The sequence below is a fragment of the Lichenostomus cassidix genome, chromosome 12 (assembly GCF_008360975.1).
Source record: "Lichenostomus cassidix isolate B80296 chromosome 12, HeHo_3.0, whole genome shotgun sequence".
Taxonomy (NCBI): Eukaryota; Metazoa; Chordata; class Aves; order Passeriformes; family Meliphagidae; genus Lichenostomus; species Lichenostomus cassidix.
The window spans coordinates 13,150,697-13,175,971 of NC_139493.1; the positions used below are offsets into that span (position 1 = coordinate 13,150,697).

Consider the following 25,275-nt stretch of genomic DNA (forward strand, 5'->3'; position numbering starts at 1 on the left):
TGTGGCAGAGTGTCAGGAGATTAAAATGCTCCTCCAGACTTGATGAAATAAAGTACCATAAAACACGAAATGAGATGGAACTGGAAAATCCCCATGTTAGGCTGAGCACTCCTGAAGACAGAAGCACACAAAGAGTTACTGCAAGTCAAAGCTTAACTGAATATTCTCAAGGTGTTTTAATTATTCCTAATAGTAATAAATCCCAGAAAGAGAGTTTCATGAGATTTGGGTTGCTTTTTTTCTGTGTTGACCAAGTTTATTGTGTGAAACAGGACAAGAAATTTTTTTAATAGTGTATATCATAGATGCAAGACGTTTAGGCTACTTCAGAAATTATGAAGGGTTTGTTTATAAAAGCTGATACAAGCTAGAACCACTAAAAAATTCTGCCTTGAACATGGCACTGGTTAAAGAGAACCTCCTGAAGGGTGAAACCATTTGCCTGAAAATTTGCATCCTCTTAGGAGGAGGCAGAGGAAGGCAAATTATCCTGAGCAACCCAAGCAGATTAATAAAATGGTAGAAAATGAAATATTGATCAGTCTGTACAAGGAGGTATTTTGCCTGTTTGCAATTATTCTAATTTGCTTGTTAATATCTACTGCTTATTATTCCACCCAGGTGAGAAAGGCTCAGTAGAGAGATATGTAAGAGAGAGGAATCTGAACACAGGAACTTTTCAAGCAGCTCACCCAGAAAGAAGCAGGGCTGAAGTGGGTGGGAGGAGGAGGGGTTTGTCATTAATTTGATTCCAGGTATGAAGGCTTAAACTTAGTGAATTCCAGGTAAGGATCTGCTCATACATCAAGTGTGGCCTGATTGAAAGCTGTACCCCAGTGATTCCTTGCTGGGATTATTAGCCAGTAAAACCAAGATTCCCAGTGTGACTTCATACCCTCTGGCACTTCTGCAGTTTATCTTTTACTATCAGACAACTAACTAAAAGATAGCTGTATACAAGAGGGGTACATTTTCCATTGGAAAGAGGTAAAAAAAGAAAAGGGACTGAACTATGCCTACACAAAGCAGTAAATACTACTGTTGTCTTACTGCCATTCCCAGTTCCAGAATAGGAAAGCTGAGGAAATGAGCACCCAAGCTACACTAATCCTCAGAAACACGTTTGTCTACATGTCTGACACAAAACAGGCAGCATACATCAAAAAAGATGGGATATGTCATTAAAAAATCTCCCTCTGATTAAAGCTTTAATCTTAGTTTTATTAAAGTTTTAATCAAAAATTACTTCCCTTTGAGAAGTCGCTTTATATTCTGTTTCAAAAGCATTTGCAGCAAAGACTCGTCAGAAGGCAGCTCAGCAGAGTCAGGGCAAGGCATGATCACCCATGTTCATGGTTGGCTCCCAGGCCAACCTACAAACTCCATTTCCAGCTCTTTTCCACTCTTTTCCCTCTGAGGTGAGCTACACCTGAAACCTTAGCAATAACATGTTTCCACAAGTCAAGTTATCAACAATTTTCCGTTTTACTTGGAATTTGTTTAAACTGCACCAAATAAAGTGAGAGCTTTTTATACCTACACCCCATAAAAACACACTGGGAATTGTTTTAACATCTAGATTTTTTTCTATTTTTTTGCTCTTTATTCCTGAACACCTGACACAGCAACAGCTCTGGGATATGTAGTTCCCTAGACAGTAGCCAAGAACTACTAAAATTCCACTTCTACATGGGACTTGAACATCGTTTAAGTACCAAATTGCTACTTTGTCTAATTGCTTATAAAATTTTGGTTAAAAACAAAAATAAACCTCAAACAAAAGAAACACACACCAAAAAATAACTAGGTAATGCTAAAATGTCAGTCACAGTACGGTCTGGGCAAATCAGATGTCCTTGGGGGTGTTGCTTATTTTTTAACTTCATTCTTTTTAATTTTCAAGTATGCAACAACTTTATGGTAAGGAAGTTGCAAAGGATACTTTTATAGGCAAAGGATCTTTTTCTTTCAAAGGTCAAGAAAGAATCCAGAAGATATCCTACCCAAAAGAAAATAAATAAATAAATCCTACTCTTGGAACATCAGACAAGAGATGGCTTGTTTAGGACAATGAACAATGGTATCCAACTACACCTACTGCCTTCCTGCTGTATGCCTCTGTTTCATAATGCACAGCTATTAATACTTATATAGCACAACACAGTAAACCTCTCTTCATAATTTCTCCACATTTCAAAAAGCCAGAGTAAGGAGGGTTTTTTCATGCCTGGACAAACACCACCTGCAATACAACTTGCTGCAGTGCTTAGGTATTTTTATCTCTGCACAGGTAGAGCAATCCCTGAATGTATAATGAATACATTGGGAGGGGGGAATCTGTACAGGTTTGTTGTTTTTTTTTTTCTTATCAGCCTTCTTCTTGTTCTCCTGGTTAACATGGTCATCCAGGCTACAAAAATAAAAAAAAAAAATTTACCCTGTAAACCTGATCCAGACTTGGATTCTTATCACAATTATACATTATGATTTCTAAGGGCTATTTACACAGAGTGAACAAGGAGTAGACAACACAGTAGGTAACTCATTAGTGATGAATTTCAACATCTCAGACAATAAGGTGTATTAAAATGGTTCTGTATCTCTTTTATCTAACCTCATAATGCTTCATACAGTTACACAATACAGTTACATGTAATGCAAGTTTTTTCTGAGATTTTGGGGAGTTTTGTTTTTTAAGGACGGCATATGTTTATATATATACACTACACATCTCGTAAAATCTATCAACAGCAATGAAAGAAAAGTTAAGATGGAACAGGTAAATAGTCCCAAAAAATGGAGTTTTAAACATGCAATCAAAAAGTCATAAAACTACACAAGTGCTGCTGTTCCCCCTTTCTAGCACAGTAGTTAGCCTGCAGCTGTAAAATCCTATAAGTAAATGAAGGCAGTTGCCATTAAAAAACAGCCAACTGGATCAGTTTCTTTTTGCAACTGTAGCAAATCATGACCTTGAGCTGTTTCATGCACTATGAACAAGCAGAGAATAATTTACACTTTCCAAACAAAATCACATTCTACAAGCAAGGAGAAGTTCTAGACTAACAGCAGTCAAAGCCAGAGGGCATTTCAGAGGCTGAATGACACCAGCACAGAGAGAGGTCCATGTTAACAAGTGATGGGCAAAAGGAAACAGCCTCAAGTTGCACCACAAGAGGTTTAGAGTGGATATTTGGAAAAATTTCTTCACTAGAAGGGTGGTCAAGCATTGGCACAGGCTGCCTAGAGAAGTAGGGGAGTCACCATCCCTGTAAGGATTGGGAAACCATGTGCCATGGCTAGCTTTTATATTTTTCACAGGTAGGTATTGGGATATTTCTAAGACCTGGGAAGGTATTAACAGCTTTATTATACATGTATGTATACTAAAAATTTTAAGTTAATACATAGGAGTCAATCTGAAAACAGGATTAAACAAACTGTATTATAAAAAAGCTAATTATCAAATAATATCAGAAGTCTGAAGCAAGGACAGAGCATTGGGGGAGTAGGGGGGAAGGAAATTAAATGTATCAGAGAATAAAAATAAACGCTTAAGGCAAAAGAGATGTTGTATATCAAGCCACTCATTAAAAAGAGAAAAAAGCAATTCCCTGTACGTGACACAAGGACAGAGAAGAGTTAGTGTCACAGAAGGGTTGCCAGCTCCTGTGGGAGGCAATGAACAGAAGAATTAAGTGCATATTTTGAAATCAGTAGGTGAGAGAATCTTATTTTTTGTTCCCCTACAAGAAATGGGATTCTATTCCAGTCACTTTTCCTTTTAGGCAATTAAAGAAGGAAACAAAAGCCATCTTTCAATTGTAACCTCCTACCCACCACAGAGAAAAAGTAGAAATCGGCGAAGTACATACACCTTTGCAGTAAAATAAATTACAGCTTGACTTAATGTGAAGCCATCAAGAAGATTTATAATTACTCTTCATATTTAAACCATAACATTTTTCTAGTCAAAAGAACATTGCCCCCTCAAACATTCTCCATCTCTTTTCCAAGAGAATATGGTTTCATTACAGATAACAGTCTCATTACTGTGTATGACTATTGTGAATTTAAAAGAAAACTACCAGATTGCAGATCCAATCTTTTTGTAGTTTATACAATAGTCAGCATTCCAAGAACTGGTTTAAAGGCTTGCAAGGCAGCACACAGTCACAGCAGATACAGACCTGCTCATATATCCTAAATATATGTGGATTTCTTTTTTTTTAACCTTAACTACCTGCCAGTCAACAGCAATTCTTTTCTTCTTTACATCATTTCTCATCAGCAGAGATGATTTTAGCCCTACACTCCCAACACAGAATCTGCTATTCTTTGACAAAAATTGAGCTACACAACACTTCAAGCAAGTACTTTTCATCAAAGGCTACCAAAAAACAACCTTACTTCAGGCATAAGGCTACTGCAGAGGTGCCACTCACATCACCAAGTGAAGTGACTCCCATCTGCACTCACCTTAATCAACCCTGAACTGTTGTGCATTCAAATGTTATGGTAATTAGTTTACTTTCAAATGAGATTGAAATAACAACAATCCTGCAGCCACCTTGTTTTCATTCAAGCTCCTAAGCCTTTGGAAACAGAAGCTATAAATGCCACATAGATGGTTCTTTCTCTTGACAGCATTGCTATATATGCAAAATTACAGATAATTGACCTGTTCAGTCAACTAGATCAATCACTCATCCATGCCTCCTTGTGATATTTGACCCCATTGAAAAAATAACAATCCTACAAAGCAAAGAGGACCACATCTATTAAAACACACCCCACATAAGCAAATTTTGCACACAAGTTGCCATCAAAACTTTTTTAAGCTGCAGATAGAAAACAGAACTTTCCACATCCTTATACACATGGAAGAAGACATATCAGAAATGAATTGCTTAAAGGTTAATCACCAGGTCAGGGTGAAACTAGAACTGCAGGATTTTTGAAGGCTTTGAAAGCAGGAGAATCATTTAATTCAGTTTAATGGCTGCACTAGACAATGAACATATCAACATTTCAGCTAAGATGGGAAAGAATCATCTCTGCCAGCTTACAGTTATTCTATAATGTTGAAAAATTTGCTGTGAGTGAGGATGTTCAAGCAAAGCAAGCCACAGTAGAGTCTGCCTGGATTTGTTGTCCTTTCAGTCACATCAGAAAACCTTGGGCTTTTACTAGACTCTGGAGAGGAAGATACCCAACAGGCAGAGGATTTATGGGAAGAATGGGAATTCTGTACTTTTCAAGACATTATTATCGAGGTTGTGCATTTTACTGAAGATTCTTGAGAAGAGCTGAGTTAGCAGCTGGTTTTGTCTGACAAATTATGTTCAGAATAATTAGAGCTTTCAGTAATTCGACTCCTGTATATTTATAAACCAAGATAAATAAGCAGCATGCAATGAGATAAATATGGTCTACATGAATAATACTATACACTAACACTTGAATTATTCCAACACAAGTATAGGTCCCAATCCCTCATACCATGCTGTGTTCTGCCATCGTTTTTCAGACAAAATTCCCCAGACATCTTGCAATGCTGAGGAGTTCTACTGAACAAATATATATCTACATTAATAACGTGCTTAAGGTGGACTGGACAGGAGTAGTGCCAATTTATGAAGGTAGATGAACTATATTCCTGTTACACTGGGGTTGTACAGAATACAGGACTTTGGCAAAGCAAGCTACAATTTTTTTTAATGTTTAATCATTCCAATTTTAGGCATCTGAGAAGCAAAATACAGAAGTCAGAATTATGTCATTACTAAACTTAGTTTAATTTCAGATGCCTTTCCTGGACTGAAGTTTCCATTGATTAGCATATAATTTCAGCTTAATTTACGTCTTGGCAAAAGTTTTAAATCATTTGGTACACATGCACTCCAAAAATACTAAGCTTGACCTTCTATACCTTATATATTTTTAATATGAATGTTATTCATTTAATAGATTTGTCAAAAATAATCACCAGAACACACATATTGCCTGAATTTCCTACAAATGTATTTATTCTCCAAGTGTATTAAGCTGCAGCGAAAAAAAAATAACATTCTTCATTCTGCTGCTTTGCTCCCAATGTATTCCATTCCTCTTCATTTTACTATCTTTATGTGTCCCTGATCTCACCTTTAGCTGGGTTTTGAGCCTGCAGGAGCTTCCTGATGCTGACTCCTGTCTGCAAAACTTGCCTCCCCCTCCCTGACAGAATTTCTCTTTGGTTTTCAGGGAATTCTGTCCCTCCCACCCCATTTGCTGCACATGCCATCCAAGGTACAACCCAGAATATTGGCTGTCACTGGGGAAACAACCACCCTCTCCTTCCAATAATGTTCACAATGTATAAAGTGCACCAGCAGGTCCTAATCTATTTATTCTTCCTTTCAAGGGTTAATACACCATACATTAATGAAAATATTTTAACAGCAGCTGTATTTGCATAGCCTTCCCCCATTCTTAGGTATAAAAGTATTACTGAGCTACTACTCATTTCATTTCTGCATAATTTTCTCAGGTAACCAGATCCTTACTGCAGCATTATGATTACAGCTGCTAAAGGTACAGAAAAATTACATTAATGGTAAAAATTTCCAAAGGAAAAAAGCAATGACTGTAAAGAAGTGGGAGTAAAGAGAAGGATAGAATGACAAAGAATGCATGAAAATAAATTTCTATGGTAATTGAAATATAGACAGAAGTAATCAGATATTCATTAAACAATTAATAAAATTGATTCTCAATTTAGCTGGATTTAAAAGTTGTGAACTTTACTCTTTCCAGAGTCTTATTGGCTGGATCATATTTGGAAGAAAAGCAGAAGAGATCAGAAAAGGTCTGAAGGATCTAGACAGGCAAAAATAGTGCAGAGCTGTAGTTATGTGGGAAATGGATAATAAGAAAGATGTACCAGCATGGAAAAAAATTATAAGGGAAAGAAGAAAAGGTTTGCAAATTTGCAAATTAGTTTCTGATATTAGCAGAGCATATCACCTTGTATTCAAAGCACAGGAGGGATTCATTCTCTGACAAGAAATGGTTCAATTTCACTTGCCAGCACAAAGCCATATGGAGATTTATTGCCAGCTACAGGCACCAAGTATCAGCAACAAGAATAAGTGAGTTTCTATCAATTTTGTGTTTATTCAGGACTGTTACAGGAAACCATTTATCCTTTCAGTAGTGCAAGAAGTTATATTTAAACAGTGTGTGAAAATTAATGCTTTGTAGCTCTCAGAGCTGCTCCATTCCATTCCACTTCCCTTTATTTCCACATCCATATGCTAAGGGTGTTCTTCACCAGCCAATTCCCTCTGTATGCTAAACACTCCACAAAGAAGCATTGCCCCTAATTCCAACTCATCTCAGAGTTTTAAAATTTAAGGATTTACTCGGCCCATTTTACATAGAAAATTAGGAAAAGATGCCTCCAGCTGGGGAGAGGGGGCAGTTCTGCTTGCAGTTTTATTTTTCAATTTAAGGTTTCTGGCATCCTGCATTAAATCAATCCTACCACCACTGCATGCACCAGGTTTGTCTGTGTGACACTACAGGTTAAATTAGCATTGTGCTTAAGTGCATTGAGTTCTGGCCACCAAGCAGGCAGGACCTATGTAGAGCATCAAGAAATAGTTATCACTGTCCTAGGATAAAAAACAGACATATCTGTACATATAAAATTAGAGTTGACCAGCAGGAATTCTCCAGTTTTTTTTCATTCACACACCACTCCCTCCCCAAGATTTTAATGGAAAATTTCAGGGCAATGTCAGAATTCATCCCTACTTTTACTGCAAAACTGCACTGCAGTTTGTAATGAGAGTGGAAGTATGAAATATGAAGTTAAGTACCCAGATTTTTTTTGGTTCATGCCATCTATAATATCATCTTTCTTGTTGTACTTTGATGAAGAAATGGCAGAAAACATTATAAAAGGCACAGTGTGCATAGGGAGTAATAAATCTGCTGGATGCAGATAGTCAATGGCTGCAAGTCATAATCTAAAGCTTTGCTCTTAGCCTCCTACCAGTTTTCATTATCAGTGAAAATTGCTATTAATGTAACACGATAGCATCATGTCCAAACAGCTCGGCACTCATACATTTCATGCAGCTGTCAGAAGATGATAGACATTTAGCTTCAAGGTAAAGCCAAAGTTTGAATGTTCCTGCCTTTTATCTTTGAAGCTTTGTTACTTTAGAAGATAATTATCTAATTTTGTGACCAATGATGTGTTCCCAACACATCAAATTTTAATACCCATAATACAGATTTTTTTTTTATAATGTTTTGGAAGTTAGCAATTTTAGATAGCTTGACACAAAATATTCAAAGTATATTGAATAGCCAAGCATTAAAATGGGACCTGGAGGAACAATAGGAACACAGCATGCTGGGGCCCTGACCAGAGTTTTCATAATGCATTCCAAATAGCATTTTCACAGTGCTTGTACCTAACAGGCTACAGATATTATGACTGCATAATTTTGATTCCTGCTTTTTAGGAAAGCAAGTCAAATCCTTGTTTGTGTATAAAAGCACAAAGAAATCCCTTGACAGCTACTGTAGAATAAAGTGAAAACAGACAATAAGATATAAAACCTTCTGCCAGCTGACAGATTATTTCTGTACAACACTAAGTTCACTTAAGATACTGGGGGTGATAAAGATAGTAAAAGAAATGGCTAATAAAGCAACTGGGAGCTAAATGGCTTGTCTTAGCCCTCGATTAGAAAATAAATTCCTGTGTTACCATGACAAATTAAAAAGTCTTCTCCTATTCATGCAATCAACTAAGTGGAAACTACTCTTGAGACTTCATAATTATAAGAAGAGTTACATATTGCTATTGTGAGTGATAAAAAGCCTACCTGAATATCAAGCAGTAGAGAGCTCTGTTTAAGACTCTATAAAGCTACTGAGAACTATTCTAAAACAATAGGTCGCAAAAAGCATTGAGACCTGATGAAGCAAGTTAAAAATGCCAGAACATTGTCTATGACCAGGGCCCCAGAGATGCCTGTCATGACAAAGTGCTGTGCCTTCCCATGCCTTCCAGGAGATCATGAAGATGATGAACCAATGATATTTATGGAGGTAGAAGTCACACACAGCAGTCAAATCAAAATGGGAATTTCCAGCTCAAGTAACTTCTTGTCCAGGCTGGAGAAAAGCATGGGAACCAAAGAGGTTGTGGTACAGCTGTCCTTGAAGGTTTTGAAGATCACACTCAAAGACCAAAGGAATCTGCACTGATTTTAGCTTTGATCCCACTTTGAACAGGAATCAGAGTTAAAGATCTTCTAAATCCTGCTCCAGATTTAATTATTCCATGATTCCAGAAATTATGACAGAATTCCACAGTGGAAGACAGCAAGACTTCGTATTAAGTGGATGATGAGGGTTGCTTTCCCGAATCAGTTTTGCCAAGTCATTAGTGTCAAACACAAAAGTCTCAGTGCTTAGGGTACAATCAGAATTTTTTAATTCCGTACCACTATATTCAGAAAACATTAATCAGAGGAGATCTACTCAGCTCACATGTTGTAGAGGAATGGTGTCAACAGGACATGTAATTCATCACCTGCACAACATTCAGGGAATCCTGTTAAACCCACATTTTGAGTGCAGCAAGGGAAAACGTTTTATGAAACTATTAGAAGCTCAAAAGCAACTTCCATCCTTTTCTAAAAACAAAGAGGAATGCTTCATTACTGTCAGTCAGACATATGAGAAACTTAGCAAATCAACAGTCAACAGGATCCACACATGAAACCCTGACATTCTGAATCAATTATACACACACACTTCTCACATTAGATCCCAAATCTTATGATCCAGATTAAGCCACCTTATAGTTTGATTTGTTAATGGACCTGAAAACAACTCTTTCCTTCTTTTTACTTTCTTAACGTTGGTGCTCTAAGACCTCAGTCTAGTTTGAAGGATAATTAGTAACAACTATCTCTAAGTACCTCCTGTACTACATAATTATTTATGCAAAACATTTGGCATAAGGATCAGAAGAAAACATTTCTCTATAGAAAATATACTCATTTAAAAACAAAAAAGATTAAAATAAAAGATAAATAAGGGGGGGTTCAGAAGGAGACAGGGAGAGAAACAAAGACAGAAACAAAACATGCCAAGTTAAAAAAAGTAAAAGCAAGACAAAGGAGTAAGAACAAATACTTTGACAAAGAAAACACCTTCTAAAATTTTATAAATTTTTTATCACATCAGGTAAATGTATTGGTTGAGGTCATGACGGTTCTTTCAAGAATCTTGACAGAAAAAATGGTTGGAAGAAGTCACCTGTCAAACTTTCTTTTGATGAAGAATCCCTACCAGAACCTATATGCTCTGAAGACTCTATCCAACCAACCAAACAGGCTCTACCTAAAGTAGTGCAAGTAATGCTTCAGCAAAAGGGTTCTTGAGAATAGCAACAGCTAGGAACAAATTTTATCAAGTATCAACAGTTGTTGATAACAAAGCACTGGAACTTGTGGCAGGAACATAAGGAATAAACTAGGAGTTTACATCTAATTATTTCCTTCTTGTTCACTGGGACATCCCAGTGTCTTACAAGCCCCATGAGGTCCCATTATGAACTTCACAGTAACATTTCACATAAGAACACATTGGAACACCTTGAAAACCTTACCCTGCTGATATCTTGTGGTTGTTGGACCTGAAGTCCAACAGGAGATGATGTGAGCAGCCTGCATCTTTTTCCAACAAGTTCAGTCTATTATAATTGATATACTTTTTCCTCTATAGTAAAATGATCTTTTAATAGGATCATTTGACTGTGTGCTTATAAGAGGAGGGGGAAACCAGCAAGTCTTCATGCAGCCTGGCTACCCTGTACAGCACTGGCAACTGTGCTTTATAACCTGTCTCTGCTCTGGAACTTGAAGGACCCCCCAGCTGTGCCTTAAGGAGATACAAGACACAAAGATGAATACAGACATCAAAGAAATACAATTACCGTTATTGCTGATGGTGCAAAGTAAAAGATGTAGCTCATTTTCCTAACATAAGACAGTTCAAACATCCACGTCATGGCCAGTAATGCTCTGAACAGCCAACATGCAAGAGTTCTGCACTATTCCAGGGTTTTCTCTCACTAAAATAAAAATTTTAAAATCAAATTGATATTGGGAAAAGGTTAGTTCTTGTGTTTAAAGACCAGTTCTTGTTCACCTGCCATGGATCTAGAAAATAAATTTCTATTGCCATATTTTTGATAAGCTGGATGCAGCACTGTACACTCCTGTGTGAATGATTGTCTTGAGCAACCAAAATCCCCTCATGTCTTATACTGTTGTCTTTAAAACCACTGTACTGCTTATCATTTATTACATGGGTAACTTTACCTGGAAATTCCTGGGAGACCTGAGGGCAGGATACCTTCAGAAATTCTCTGTCTCTGGAATTCATCACTTCTGGAAAGGCTGCCAAGACCCTTATCAACTTCTTTCCAACTATGACTTTAAAATAAAAGTGTTCTTGCAAAGACTTCTATTTTAAATACAAATCTTTCAATCGTTTGATCATACACTCTAAAAAAGTGCTTCAGCCTTACACAAATTAACTGAGCAGATGTTAAACAGGATCATAAAAACATCCGTGTAATTTTGCAAAAAACATTATATATAAAAAAAGCAAAATGAAACTTCACAAGAACAACATATTAATCATTGTATTTCATTAAAACCTGTCAGTGAAGCTTCTACACAAACTAAAATACCATGTACCCTATCAATATATAATTTGTGTTGTACAAAGTGTTAGCACTTATCAGCAACAAAAAACTGTCCCCTACAGAACAGTAATGACATTTGAAAGTGTGGAGTATTGATTAGCAGTTGCTTAAAAGTGAATCACCACTACAATACACCATCTACTCATGGTCTACATACCTTCACTGTCAAGATAATTTGCATGGAGAGCAGCTCCTCTAACCTTGAAACGCAAGCATTTTCCAATAGAGGATGTGAAAACAAACAACCATAAATGCATTAAGCAAGGGAATTAGCATTCCCTTCCTTTCAAGATCTGATGTTTTCCAGTTGGATTGATGTCTTTTAATATGAAAATTGAGCCATTACTGAAAGTGTAATGCATGTATCATGAACTTACTGAGGACATCTCACATTTCTATGGCATGCTGACAGTAGATCATTTTCACTTTCAGTAATACAAGTAAGAGGATCACACACTTTTTGCAAAATCCAGAAAGACACAGAAGATGCTGCAAAATTGAGTGCTGGTGGAAGCAGAGTGTGGATTCAGCATGGCTTTCCTGTTAGACCAAGTGAAATCTAACACCTGATGATTGATGTTCAAGCAGATTTGACTACATTTTAAAAACTTATCAAAACCAAAAGAATTGTTACTCTCCTGCCATAACATTCAAACAGGAGAGGAGAGTACAAATCACAGATAATTCAAGGTACAGTTCTAGCTTCAGTGAAGAGAAAGAAAATATTCCAATACCTCCAGAAAAGTCAGAACCTTATTACAAAAAAGAAAGCCAAGTTCTCTTTTGTTATGGAGTAAGAGAGAAGTATTCAAAGTTTGATAAGACTGATCTTTTCCTCTACAGATCAACATACTATCTGAAAATTAGCATGGAACCCAGCAGGTTTTCCCACCAAATACATTAGTAGAGTATCAATGTGTTTGATTTTTTTAGATTTTAACTTTATTCAAGAATAATCTTCTACCCAGAAGAATTTACATCTTCATGTCTGCAGGTAACATTAAATACTTCAAAACACATTGAAATGCTCTGTACCTAGTTTGGCATAGGGAATAACTTTGTCATTCATGTAGCCCAAACATCTGTGGAAGTAAGAGGGATGGAGATTCAAGCTCTGCAAGTTCCAAAACATCATTTGCATTAATCATCAAAATTACACTGGTTTAAGATTCTCAGGTGTATATTTATTATATTTGCTAAGGTTTGATTTTAAGTCAGTGCTAGGAGATATTTTAAATAAATCAGATGCCAGGAGTTCAAATTCAAGTGAATTAACTGAATGCAGTTTTTGGTAAGCTCTACACCATTTACCTGGCTGGTCAGGTTTTAAATTTGGGTTGTGGATTAGGTGTCAGGTTTGGTCAGTGGGGAGCAGTGGGTTGTTGCTGTTGGTTTGGATTTTTTTGCAGGGGGTAGTGGTGTTTCTTTTGATGGGATTTCTTGTATTTTTTGATTCAAAGTCATATATTGACAAATTCTACTGATAATTTTTCCCTGTCTCTGATACGAAAAAGAAAACAGTATTAGCTTTTCAGTTTTAGATTTATCAGCTGGCAAAAGTTTAAATTGATACCCAAAAAGTCAGTCCATGCCTATCCTTTAAACTGCAGGTCTCAATCCTACTTGACCCTTCCTTCAAAGCAGTAGTTGCAGTGTCTCAAGAGAAGAAACAGCCTACAAAAACCAAAACCAACATAAGGCTGAATAAAAGAAAGGCAATTAATGTCAAGATGATTGGACTAAACTTGTCTGAGCATTTAAGTCACTATTATACAATTTCAACTAAAGATAGATGTTCTGTATGAATCAGATTCACCAGCTGACTGCTAATTGATCTAAATCACCCTGTATATTCTCTTGGCACTGACATTTCCACAGTTGCAAGAAACCACCAAGATCCAGCACAGCCCATCCTCATCAGGGAGATAAAACACAATCCTGCACCTTTAAAAGCAGGAAGGCTCTCCTGACTGAAAAACCTGCTCTGAGTAAAAACACTGATTTGAGAGCTCCCAACACAATGAAGGATGTGTTGAAAGGAGCAGGCAGAGGCAAACTCCAAACTGCTTCAGAGCAAGGCAGGCAGAGCTTACATAACACCGAGGGCTCCGGCAGACAACTTACATAAGGAAAATCGGAGGGAGCCTTCAACAGCCTCTCGTCAGGAAGAAACCTTTATGGAAGGACCAAGAAATTAAGGGCATTTGCACCCAGAAACCATTCCTATATTTGCAATAAAACAATGTTGACTATGCAGGAGCAAATGAAGGATTACCAAAGCTCAGAGTATTTTTTAAAAAGAGTAGTCTTGTCAAAAGAAACCTGAGAAAGCAAGGACCATGCTGCATTTTCAGACAGACACTGCACTGATTTAAGAAGAGCTTTACAGTATAACAGCATTCCCCAAAGTCTGTTTTTCCAAAACTCTAATTGCAGCAGCTGAAGTGAATATGTTCCTGGCACCTAACCCTTGCTTTGCATCCCATATTTGAAGCCTGGCTTTGCCAGGGGGCTACACTCTCATATTTAGTACAGGAGCATCTAAATACAGAGTGTGTGCAAAAAAAAATCCTAAGTGTCAACATTCAAATGAGGCAGATGTCTTTTGACAGTCTAAGGAAGAAAAAACACCACCTAAGAGAATTAAAATCTGAGTCAATTCTTAGGCCCCAGTAGTATTTGCTAAGTAGGTGAAGAGCATGAATATCTCTACAGCATCAAGAAGTTTCTCCAAATCTATATGACAACCATAAAGCCTCCAGAAGTCAGCAACTTAGGAATAATACTGGCCTGTTTGCTTCTGGATGATTTTTTGTACACTTAATCATCTTCCATCTCTTTGAAAACAATGAGTAGAACATTTTAAAGCGCTAATTTTGCTTAAAAGCTCATCATAATTTCTGAGTATATTTACCAAACTATGATTTCCCAAGAAATTTGCAGCATCCGTTTTCACCTAACGTCAATGTTGAGGAAAGTCATATATCCCAGATACTTCCAGGAGGCACAACAGTATACATGGGTAAGATTATTATAATGAAATAAAATCATAAAACATTCAATTAAGGGAAGCAGTGAGTTTTTTAAAAAATACTTTCGAAAAGCAACAGAAATATTCTTTTGCATCTTTTACAAACTCAAGAGGACACCAGTGCTGGTCACCCATTTGATGTTTGCAGTACATCAAGACTTTAATAATTGCAATAACTCCATCCATGTTCACAACTATAACCTGGCAAAAATTTTCTTTACTGATTATCTCAAATTAACCTGCTCACCGAAATTTCAGTGTGGGTAAAATGACTCTTAATGTGCAAAACATTTGGGCAGTAGAGACTGTCAATCACGCCTCGATGGTGAGCACATCCCTTTGAAAGCAGCGCTTGCTGGGTGTGCTGACAAAATGAATCAAGTAACCTTTACATTAATTCTTCATTTAGCAAGACTGTATTAAGCTAAATGGCACTCCAAAGCAGTTGACAACTGAGGAATCCATACTATCCAGATCCATAACCATACACACATTTTATATCTTCACTCATTTACGGGTGCTTAATTCATAATCAGGAAATGTGGGTTCCTCCGGTAATATCAGAAATCTCACTGCTTCTAAAAGTGGAATCTTGACTTTAAAATGACACGGACTCTGATCACCCAGAGCTCACAGTAAATACCAAATATATTCTTGATGCCTGGCTAGTGGGGAGGGAGAGAGGGGGTGGGAAAAAAGGCATTTGTATTTAGAGCCCTCCTGTGCTGTCACCTCCTTAACTGTTGTGACAACCTCTGTCACTGACTTTGCATGTTGAAAATACTTTCAAACCTAGAAGTTTGGGATGTTTCTATTCACACAAGCTTACAGAAGAAATATACTTTGTAACAATACAAAAAAAAAAACATGCTAAAGTCATCTGTCATCCAGGCTCATTTGCACAATCAACAGCAGGAAATAGCAAGCTTAAATGGACAGAGACATTTGGAATTCAAAATAAAAGAAAAAGCAACAGATATCTTGTAAAAACTACTGTAACCAGAAGGAAAAAAAAATAGACTACATGACAGAGGAATAAGAATGCTCTAAATACCTGTCAAACCTGCGTTTTGTCTTTTCTCTTTCATTCAATAATGAAATACCATAATATAAGCAAGAAAGAAAAACAAAATAGCTCAGAAAGAATATAAACTGTCCACCTTCAAAAACAGGAGCACAGACTGCTTAGTGAAACAGAAAGGATGCTGATGAAAAGGTAAAATGAATAGCTTCCAATTACCTACAATTATAACAACCAATAGGAAGCAATCTTGCTACTTCAGAGGGAAAAAATACATTACAGAAGGGATGACAGCAGCATCTACTATGAGGAAGAGAAGGAGGATTAAGGATTCCATCCTGATTCTTTGTGGATTTTAGCCCAATTGCCAAACACGGTACAGTCCATATTCCTCTGCCTACCGTTGGGATCAGTACTGGGTAGGTTTCATTTCTAAAGCCATTTTTGCGCAAAAATGGCTGCACATGGAGCAGCTCCAAAGTTAAATAAAGATACTTGTTTGTTAAGGCCCAATAAAAAAATATTTTTAATAATACTTGGTCATAAACTAATCAAAACTGAAAGCTCCATCTGCTTTATAAATTTAAGGTGTTCATACAAAAGAGTGACAGTGTAAGACTACACAGACTTTAAAGAATATGAGCTGGAAGTATAATAAATATTGAGTCTCCAGATTTTCAGAATAAAATGAAAGTTTGCCCAACATATTGAAGTGAAGCCATTTAAAGGCCTTGAAAGGCAGTAAGAGACCGCAAATATTTTTGTTCTTAATAGCTCTGTATTTTCGCTTAGTGGAATTCATGGTTTACAGTCCTGGGTATACAAATCTGAGAAAACAGAACCTGCTAAAGAACTCATATGTCTTTAGCAATTACTGAAGCCAGTTGCTTTCATTTTAAAGGGTAGCACAAGCTTTTTATTTCAGCTGCTACACGTACTGTTATATAATTTCACACATATATATAAGCCTTTTGAAATAAATGCTACAAGCTCAAGGAATAATTTCCTTCACAATCAGACAAAAAATAAAATTAGTGTTACTCAGAACTATAAAACCGTGTCTATGAAAATCAGCAGAAATTTAATATATGGGTTGAATGAGTGTTTTTAATCAGTGAACGTCTCAATGTTTTTCCATTTACATATTGCATTTTGAGAATCACATGTTAAATGCCTCAAAATAGCAGTCTCAATCTAACATACTCATCTTAGTCTCTCATAATTTTTTTTGCAACTGTTGTAAACACAAATTGTCTGCAACACAGAAGTTTACTATAGGTTGCATATTTAAATGAAACACAGTCCTTGATAGATACCTAATTCTCAAATCTGCTTTTTCATTACCCTCTGCCCCAATTATGCAGACTTATACCAATTTCTCAAGTTTTTGCTATACTTCACTCCCTTATTACCCAGCTGTGCAGCTGAGCAAGAAGATAACCACATTCATTCCTCTTATCTGTAATGATGTAATACATCTCAGCACTGGGTTGAGATGATTGGGGGAATAATGGGATTGTAAAAACTGCAGAGATGACAAACAACAGTGCAGCCGCCTTCTCCTGATACAGTGAATTGTGTACACACAGCCCAGGGTGAAAACAATACAATATGCACTAATTCTGCTGCTTGAATGAAGTTAACATTTTTCACAAGAAACAGCTGTTTCTGCACAGAACCATCATTATCACAATGCAGCAACCAGACTAAACACCCGCAACCTGGGCTGAAGCCTAGGCTTTGAGAAATAAGTGTTGGAGTTTACTTTCCAATGATAAAAAAAAGTCATCCAAACAGAAAAATATCAGGTTAAGCAAGGACTCTACAAATAGTGCAGTGCAATGCAAAGAGTCATCAGGGACTAGGATGCAATACAAAAATAGATCTTGGACAAAAGCACGTACAGCACTGCTTTCCTGTTCATTTAAAAAATTAAATCTGCCTCCATTTTCTCTGTTAAAACCTTCCTTATTACAACCGAAGAAATCCTTACCTTCTGAAGGAGCTGGGAACCTGAGTATTTGGCTGCAATAGATTTGATCTCTCCACCAAATGCTGAGGCCCAGAGCTTTACACTGGGAAGAAAAAAAAAAAAAAAAAAGAGACAGGAAGAAATGTAATACACATGTCATAGCAAGCAACAGAGACTGTAACAGCTTCAGCTGCACTCCAAAGGATCCAAGCAATTTTGCATTAGAGAGCTCACTAAGGAACCTAAGTGCAGCAAAAAGATCAGTGAAGCTGTACAAGTATAAGCACAAACTAGACCCTGTGCTAAGGTAAGGCCTCTGATATCAAACTACCAACCTGCACCACTGAAATTTAAGGAATTAACTTGTACAGAAACATGCTCTGGCACAACATAACACATATCCATTGAAAGAAAGGCAGCAGATAAAATGGCAAAAACAGTTCTGAACGATGAAATCCCACATGAGAAAGAGTTAACAGCATCAATTTCAGTAAACACAAGCACTTAAAACTCAGTGGCCACACACTCCACCAACACAACGCTCCTACAATAAAATCAAAGTAGTGCCAAGCTCCTTGGAGACAAGCACTTTAAACACAGCTGACAGAGGAGGAAAGGTGCCCTGGAACAGTCAAATATCTGCAATACAAAAACAGGAGAACTTGAGCAGCTGAGTTCTCATCCTTGAGCATGGTCCTGAGAGGAATAGCATGAAAGCACTTACACAGACAAGGGGATCTGCTGCTCCGATCCAACCACATCCACTAAGGCTGTGTTAAAAGCTGTCCAGAAGATAAAGAAAATACCCCCAGAAGCCCGAAGAAGATTCAGGTTCTCTGGCATTGTGCCTCTCTGTGCCTGGAAAGGTTTGGGGAAATTCAAGTGAAGACGAGTTCAGCAGCAGTGGGGTTTTGCTTCTAAAAGCCTCTTTTCTCCCTCTCACCCCCTTCCACTAGAACAACACTGGAAAAGAAAAATTCACAGCTCCATCCTCATTCCTCCAAAGAATGACCCTCCCTGTATAATGGAAGGACCGGACCAGAAGCGAAGCTCTAATGACTTGAAAACTATTGTGTCCCTGGTAACAGCAAAGCGTTTTCCAGCACTACTGCAGCCACTTGCATGTAGTTCTTTACAACTCCGCAGTCAGCAGTGTGCTGAAGTTACTTCAGTGACCTACTGCTGCTCCAAAGTGCCCTTAGCAGCAAGAAAGCAGACTATTGATTCCAACTGGGAAGGCTGTCTTCTTGCAATTACTGCTCACTTTGCAAATGGAAAGCTGCCTAGAGCTCTCCTTTCCCTCGCCGATAACCTGCAGCCTTCATCCCAGATCAAGCCAGCCAGTGCATTGGTTCAGCAGAGCAGGAGCAGCAGCCTTTTAACGGGATAGCGCCGAGACAGGGAGGCAGGCACAGGAGGAGCTGGACCAGAGGGAGGGCACGGCAAAAGCAGAGAAAGTCTGGAGGAGCCGAAAGTGTAGTTGAGCCCTTCCAGGAAGGCGAGAAGAGAGCGCTGCACATTGCCGGGGGCTGAGCTTGGGAGCGCTCGGCAGGGCTGGCAGGGGCGGGGGCGTGGGGCCGCGCACACCCACCGGAGAGCGATTCAGGCAGGGCAGCGCTGCATGACAAGCGTCTGTCTGTCACACAGCCCGGAGAGGCGAAGCACGGCCGGAGCGGAGCGCTGCGCGGTGCCCGGAGCATCCCGGCCGCGGCGCCGCACCGGGGCGGGCGGAGGGAAGGAGGAGAGCGGCGCTGCCTGCCTGCCCAGCCAGCATCGCCCGGCGGCTTCCCGGAGCGAGCCCCGGCTCTAGGTCAGCCTCGCACATTTAATTGAGTCATAGAGAGCACGTCCGTGTGCATAAAGGCGCGTTTGCTGCTTCCTCCCACGCCGGAGCACTGCAGCGAGTCACTCTCCGAGAGCTCGGGACCAGCAAAGGCTTATGAATGAAAAGAAATGCAGCATAAGTAAATCAATGCGGGCTGACTCCAGCCTATGAATAAATTATTAATTTGTGCTCATAGAAGGATCCTCTTGATATAGCAAATATAGGATTACAAGCTCCTCCACTGAGAGAGCAGCGTGCGGAGCAGGAGGGATTGGTCCAGGTATTTTTGTTGTTGTTGCATTTTAAAATCTACCCTCCCTCCTTTTGCTTTTATTCGTCTCCTTCTGCTTTTTTCTCACCTTCTTCTCTACTAAACGCACAGACTTAAAATAGCAACTGAACTTTAATGTAAATAAGTATGGCAAGACCATGATCCGAGCATGGGCTGAGTCATCCTAGCATCCTACAATATAGCTCCAGTGTCCGCTCTAGAATTCTAGTTTTTTCCCTCTGTAGTTAGAATTAACACCTCAAAATATTCATTCTGCCTTTGTATACTGCTCTTGTCTTGTTTGACATTTTCTGTCTCAGCACTCGAGATGTAGTACCTGTATTTCTTTCCACATTAACATCTCTAAGGGCACTGAACAGTTTGCTTTAAATATCAAAACCTCTATTCAATACCTGGCTGACAAAAGCTGCTTCTGCTTTCTCAGAAGAAACGAGAAGTTTAAAGATAGAAAGACTAACAGGGGAACTGCGTAGAACAGAGTAGCACAGCACCCTGCAACTTTCACCACCCACCAGCCATCCCCACCAGGAACAGTAAATAGATCACATTTCTCTCTGTATTATTACCTTCATACGAGGGCAATAAGGGAAAATTTCTTAAAAGGAACATTTATTTTGTGTATTACTCAACCATTTTGAAAGTCCTGATATCTGTGCTGTTACTGTGGAATTCCTAAGCAGCGTTTCAAACATGCTGCCATGTCACCAGGTGTTCAGCTTACCTACAGGCAGAAATGTAAAAATGCACATGGCTGACTAACAGTATATAATCAATTATGTGCTCCTTTGAACATATTACATAAACAACAGTATCTTTTCAAAGCTAGGAATGAAACAGAAATGGTTGATTGTCTCAATACTTGTGCTGTTTACTTCTTTTTACATGCTAAACACTGTCAGGAAGTAAATTCATAAGCTCATTTTGTGAGACTCAATCTGTTCTTATGTTAAGATCCTTATCTGCTTCAAGCAGACACAGTGCACTGATGACAAGTAACAGCTACTTTCATTTTTCAAAGCATTGCTGGGAGCCCTAGAAACTTTTTGAAAGCAAACACAATGTGCCTGTGTTCAAGAGGCCAGCAAAATTTAACAGGTATTTAACCCACCATTCATTATTGGCAAGAAAAGGTGATAAAGTCACTCAGACCTTGACTTTGGCTACATTTATCATACATTCAATACTACATCAGACCTACAGTTTATGCACCTGGTGCGTGCATAACCAGACACTCACATTTGTTTAATACAGAAATTATGTTTGTACTATTGCTAGTCTAAGAAATCCACTTGGAGAAGAAATTTTTGCTTGACAGAACAAGCTCCTTTAGTGTTAACAAATCCTTGTGTTATACTATACCACATAGTGCTTTCAGCATCTTTCATTAATGCACCCTGGGTATGTCTGTGCAGGAAATCAGCTCCTCCTGACCATTCCGTGAATGGAGAGCAAGTCTGAACCATAACACACACAAAGCACTGTGAGTGACACCACAGCCTGGCTGCAGCTCTGTCCTGGCCTGACCACTACTGACCATTCCTGGTATGCAGATCACTGCAGTCTTGACAGCAGATTCAAAATTCTTGTTAGCATTTCACCCATATTGTTCCCATAAAGATGCAGAAACTTTCCTCAAGTGAGTTTACAGAAGGAAGGACCAAGGAAAACACAAGGAAGGACCAAGGAAAAAAAAAGTGGTAAGCTCTCCTGAAGGGTTTCAGTCCTGTACACTGAGGATAGAGCAACGTGTTTTGTTATTTGGTACAGCCTTGTAATGTCCTGGAGTAAAGGCAGAAGAAAGCCAAGTTTCAAAGCAGCACAGTAATGAATTTATCTTTTGGAAGTAATGTGGCATTCCTATCAAGTCCTTATGCTGTTATAGACAACTGCTGAATCTGGAATAATTTCTGGTCCCACTAGAAAAGTGTATGCACAGATAACTGACCAGAGAAGGAAAACATTTACACACATAGCAAATAAATGTTTTGAAACCAAAGTGCATCTCAGCAGAAAGTGCAAGTGAGCTACTTACATGCCACTGGTCTCAGAAGTAGAGCTCCCCATACAAGTGCATTAAGTTGCATCTCCCTGCTCCTGGCCTCCCATTTTTAAGGGATAAAAAATGGCAACTAATTTTCTGCTGTGTCCTTGATCACCAAGCACAATGGTGCATTTCAGTATCTCACAGAAAATGAAAGAAGCTATTTTCCCCATGAAAGCAGAAATAAAACTTGGATGTGTGAATCAAATGTTGGAAGAGAAAGTCACAGAGGCAGAGAAACTTGATGAATCCCCACAGGTTTTTCAGGGGACCACATTCAAGAAAATCACCAAGGGATTGGAGGAAAAACAAAAAATAATCAAACCAAACCACAAATAAACAAACAAAAAATCCAGGTCAAGGGCAAAGGGTAATATGAGATTTGACACAAAGACTGAAGCAGAGACTACAGACTAAGGCAAAGACTCAATTATAAACACACATAATAATTACCTGAAGAATTAATCCCATTGTTCTTTTCTTCTACTTCCAGATATATTTACACTTATGAAAGGGTGCTGAAATAGGGTCACATTTGCATCAGGAGAGCATTGAGGCCTCTGATTAGATACATATCAAACCCTAATAAAAGTCAATAGATAGACATACAGAGAAGAGAACATATGGTGCAGGGGAGAAGGGTAGGAGGAAATGATATAATTAACACAAATGTTTATTGTATTTCATTTTACAGAAACTTATCTACAATGACTTCTAAACAGAAGTAATAAATGCAGAAGGCTGAAGTACTAAAAGCATCACTGAAGATGTAAGCCACCTCCACTGGAAATTAATATTTAAAAAAGAATACAAGAAAGGAAATAGATCAGTTTATCTATATTCCACGTATATTAGAAGATTCAGATACTGCAAAAATAGAAAAGTCCTAACTGCTCTCTATGATGTGGTGTTAATACTTGCTTTGTGCTATATTTGTCTGCAATTCTAAATACTATGATTATAATCCTCAGATGTTTTCTCCAAAGTGAATTTTTTTAATAGACTGAATTGTCCATTCTCCCCATTGTTTGAAATATTTTGTTTAAAAAATTCTCCCTTAAATAAAGGCAGTGGGAGGATAAAAAGGGAAAAAGTGAAAGGATATGGAGCCACCTCATATAATAAACAATTTAATATCATGTCCCAAGGTGAAACTCCTTCCAGCCTTTAACAACTCCATGCAACTTTCCCTTACTTCTGTGCAAGAATTATGTTTCACATACACTTACATGTGCAAAATAGAAACAGGAGAAGTAGGGGGATAACAAAAGTTATCTCAGCTTTGCAAAGCTTGAGATTGTCAGATAAAAGGCAAAATCTGAAGGTTCTGAATTTATTATTTGGAAACAACCCCGTGGTGGAAGCACTCAGCAAGCAGTGTTTGCATGCTGTGAGAACACAGGCTCACTAGTTTGAAGCAATCTGTACATCTGAGGAGGGGAAGAGTTTGCACATGAGGCCTGTTCTGCAGAGACTGAACATGTGTACTGTATTCCTACAATTGTATGGAGGTCTCGTGCATAAACCTAAGGGTTCCACTGGTGTGGGAATGCCAAGTTATTGACAGATTCCAACCCACTGACAACAAAGATGGAGGTCAAACAGCATTACTCGCTGGCTTAAATCAACAATTTCACATAATGGGCATGAGATAGTGTTTTGGAGAAATAAATATGCTGCAGAAATTCTAAACCACATCAGTATTTTAGACTCAACTTTCAAATATGATCATCTTGGTTTTGTATACTGTTCAGGTCGACTCAAACAGCAGTATTTAATCTATGAGAGTATTAAGGGCACACACAGCCTATATTTACATACAATCAATCCTTTACATGGCTAGAAATACAAATTTCTAAAGGTTTTTAAAAACACTAATATACAACCATAATTAGTATGTCGGGAGTGCAGCATTTTAGGTTACTGTCACGTTATCTTCAGCACACTTCAACACCCAATAAAGCTCACAGTTTGCCATAACCCCCCAAGGAACACGTGGTTAATTTAGCTTCCACAAAGCCTAAGATCAGCTGGCTTTTGAATCTCCACAAGGAGTTAAAATGCAAAAGAGCAAAGCATTATCACATCGCAGCCTATGAGAGCTCACACTGCATGGCAAGCTAGAATGCTTTAAGCTAATTATGTTTATAGCTAACCAAATCCAATTTCAGCAGTCCACTGTAGCTCTAGTCTGTTACTGCCATTTTACATAAGCTTCATTTATTTTGAATTTTCAACTATTAAGACAAAGTCTGCCTTCGGTTTCTTTCAAGTGTTTCATGCTGGGAAATGAACTCTTCTCTAAGCAAATAAACTATTTTTTTACTCCCAAAGCTAGTGCTAGGTTGTAAATGTTAATGCTTTCAATACATTCAAAATACCTGCAAACCAAAGATAGGGCTTAAAAATGAGAAACTGTAATTAAGAGCTCTGATATAATGGACAGAATAGTAAGGAAACAAACCTATCTAGCATTCTTTCTCTGACAATTAAAAAAAAAAATACTAGAGGTATTTAAATGTGAATCTATTACTGTTTACACTCTCAAGTAAAACCCTAGTCATAATGGCCAGTGAATGTTCTCCCAAACCTTAAAAATTCTTCAGAGCCACTTGAAGGGACCCTTGCTGCAGCCCTAAGGACAAACTTCAAGGGTTAGGAAATACATTGTCTTTACTTCAGACCTTGGTGGGATTGGTGACAGAAACACTGAGTGCCAAAAATGATGCATTCAAGGGGGAAGGAAGGAAGGAAGGAAGGAAGGAGCAATGGTCCTGAGCAGCCACCAAAGGAGCTCCTTCTGCAGCAAGGGATGAAGTGACATCTATGGACACACTGTGGGCAGTGAGGCCAAGTTTCCAACCACTCAGCTGACAGCAACCTGCAAACTTTGGACCAGCAAGCAATTATTTTCAAGATAAAAATATGCCAAGCTAAAAACATCACGTGGCTTTTGATCCAAGAAACAGTACCATGTCAAGCAATTACATAAAGCTATAAGTACTTCAGAGGCCCATAATTCTGTCACTCTCCAATTAATTCCTGCATCACAAGTGTGAAATTTTGTGGTGGGAATGTGGCTTTTATGAAGTCTTGACTAAACTGCCAGTTTCTTCATCTGATATTCACCACAGTGCTGCTTCTTGATCTTACAGAAAATGAATTTTGTATAATTCCATGGCAGCAGTTGCTAACCTGTGATCCACCTCTGCTCTATCACTTTGTTGAGTCTTTTTCATTTATTGTGAACATTGACTGAACCTAAAAAATCCGTTATCTCAAAAGGACTTATGTATTAAAAGGTAACA

General features: G+C 38.2%; 1 protein-coding gene across 7 annotated transcripts in view; it reads right to left on the bottom strand.

Moving 5' to 3' along the window:
* Positions 1 to 25,275, bottom strand: part of CACNA2D3 (calcium voltage-gated channel auxiliary subunit alpha2delta 3) — a 396,747-nt gene that overhangs the window by 348,612 nt on the left and 22,860 nt on the right. For 3 of the 7 annotated variants that reach the window (XR_014854750.1, XM_085072724.1, XM_085072720.1), the window contains 2 exons: positions 18,534 to 19,745; positions 17,831 to 17,912 (listed from right to left, as the gene is read on the bottom strand). The exons of 1 other annotated variant lie outside the window; for it this stretch is intronic. Coding sequence is in view for 5 of the 6 variants with exons in the window: in XM_085072724.1 (XP_084928850.1) it covers positions 17,831 to 17,912; positions 18,534 to 18,652 (201 nt within the window). In the remaining variant the exon portion in view is untranslated. The remainder of the gene's footprint in view (positions 1 to 17,830; positions 17,913 to 18,533; positions 19,746 to 25,275) is intronic. 3 more of the 7 variants (XM_085072721.1, XM_085072722.1, XM_085072723.1) reach the window with 3 other exon arrangements.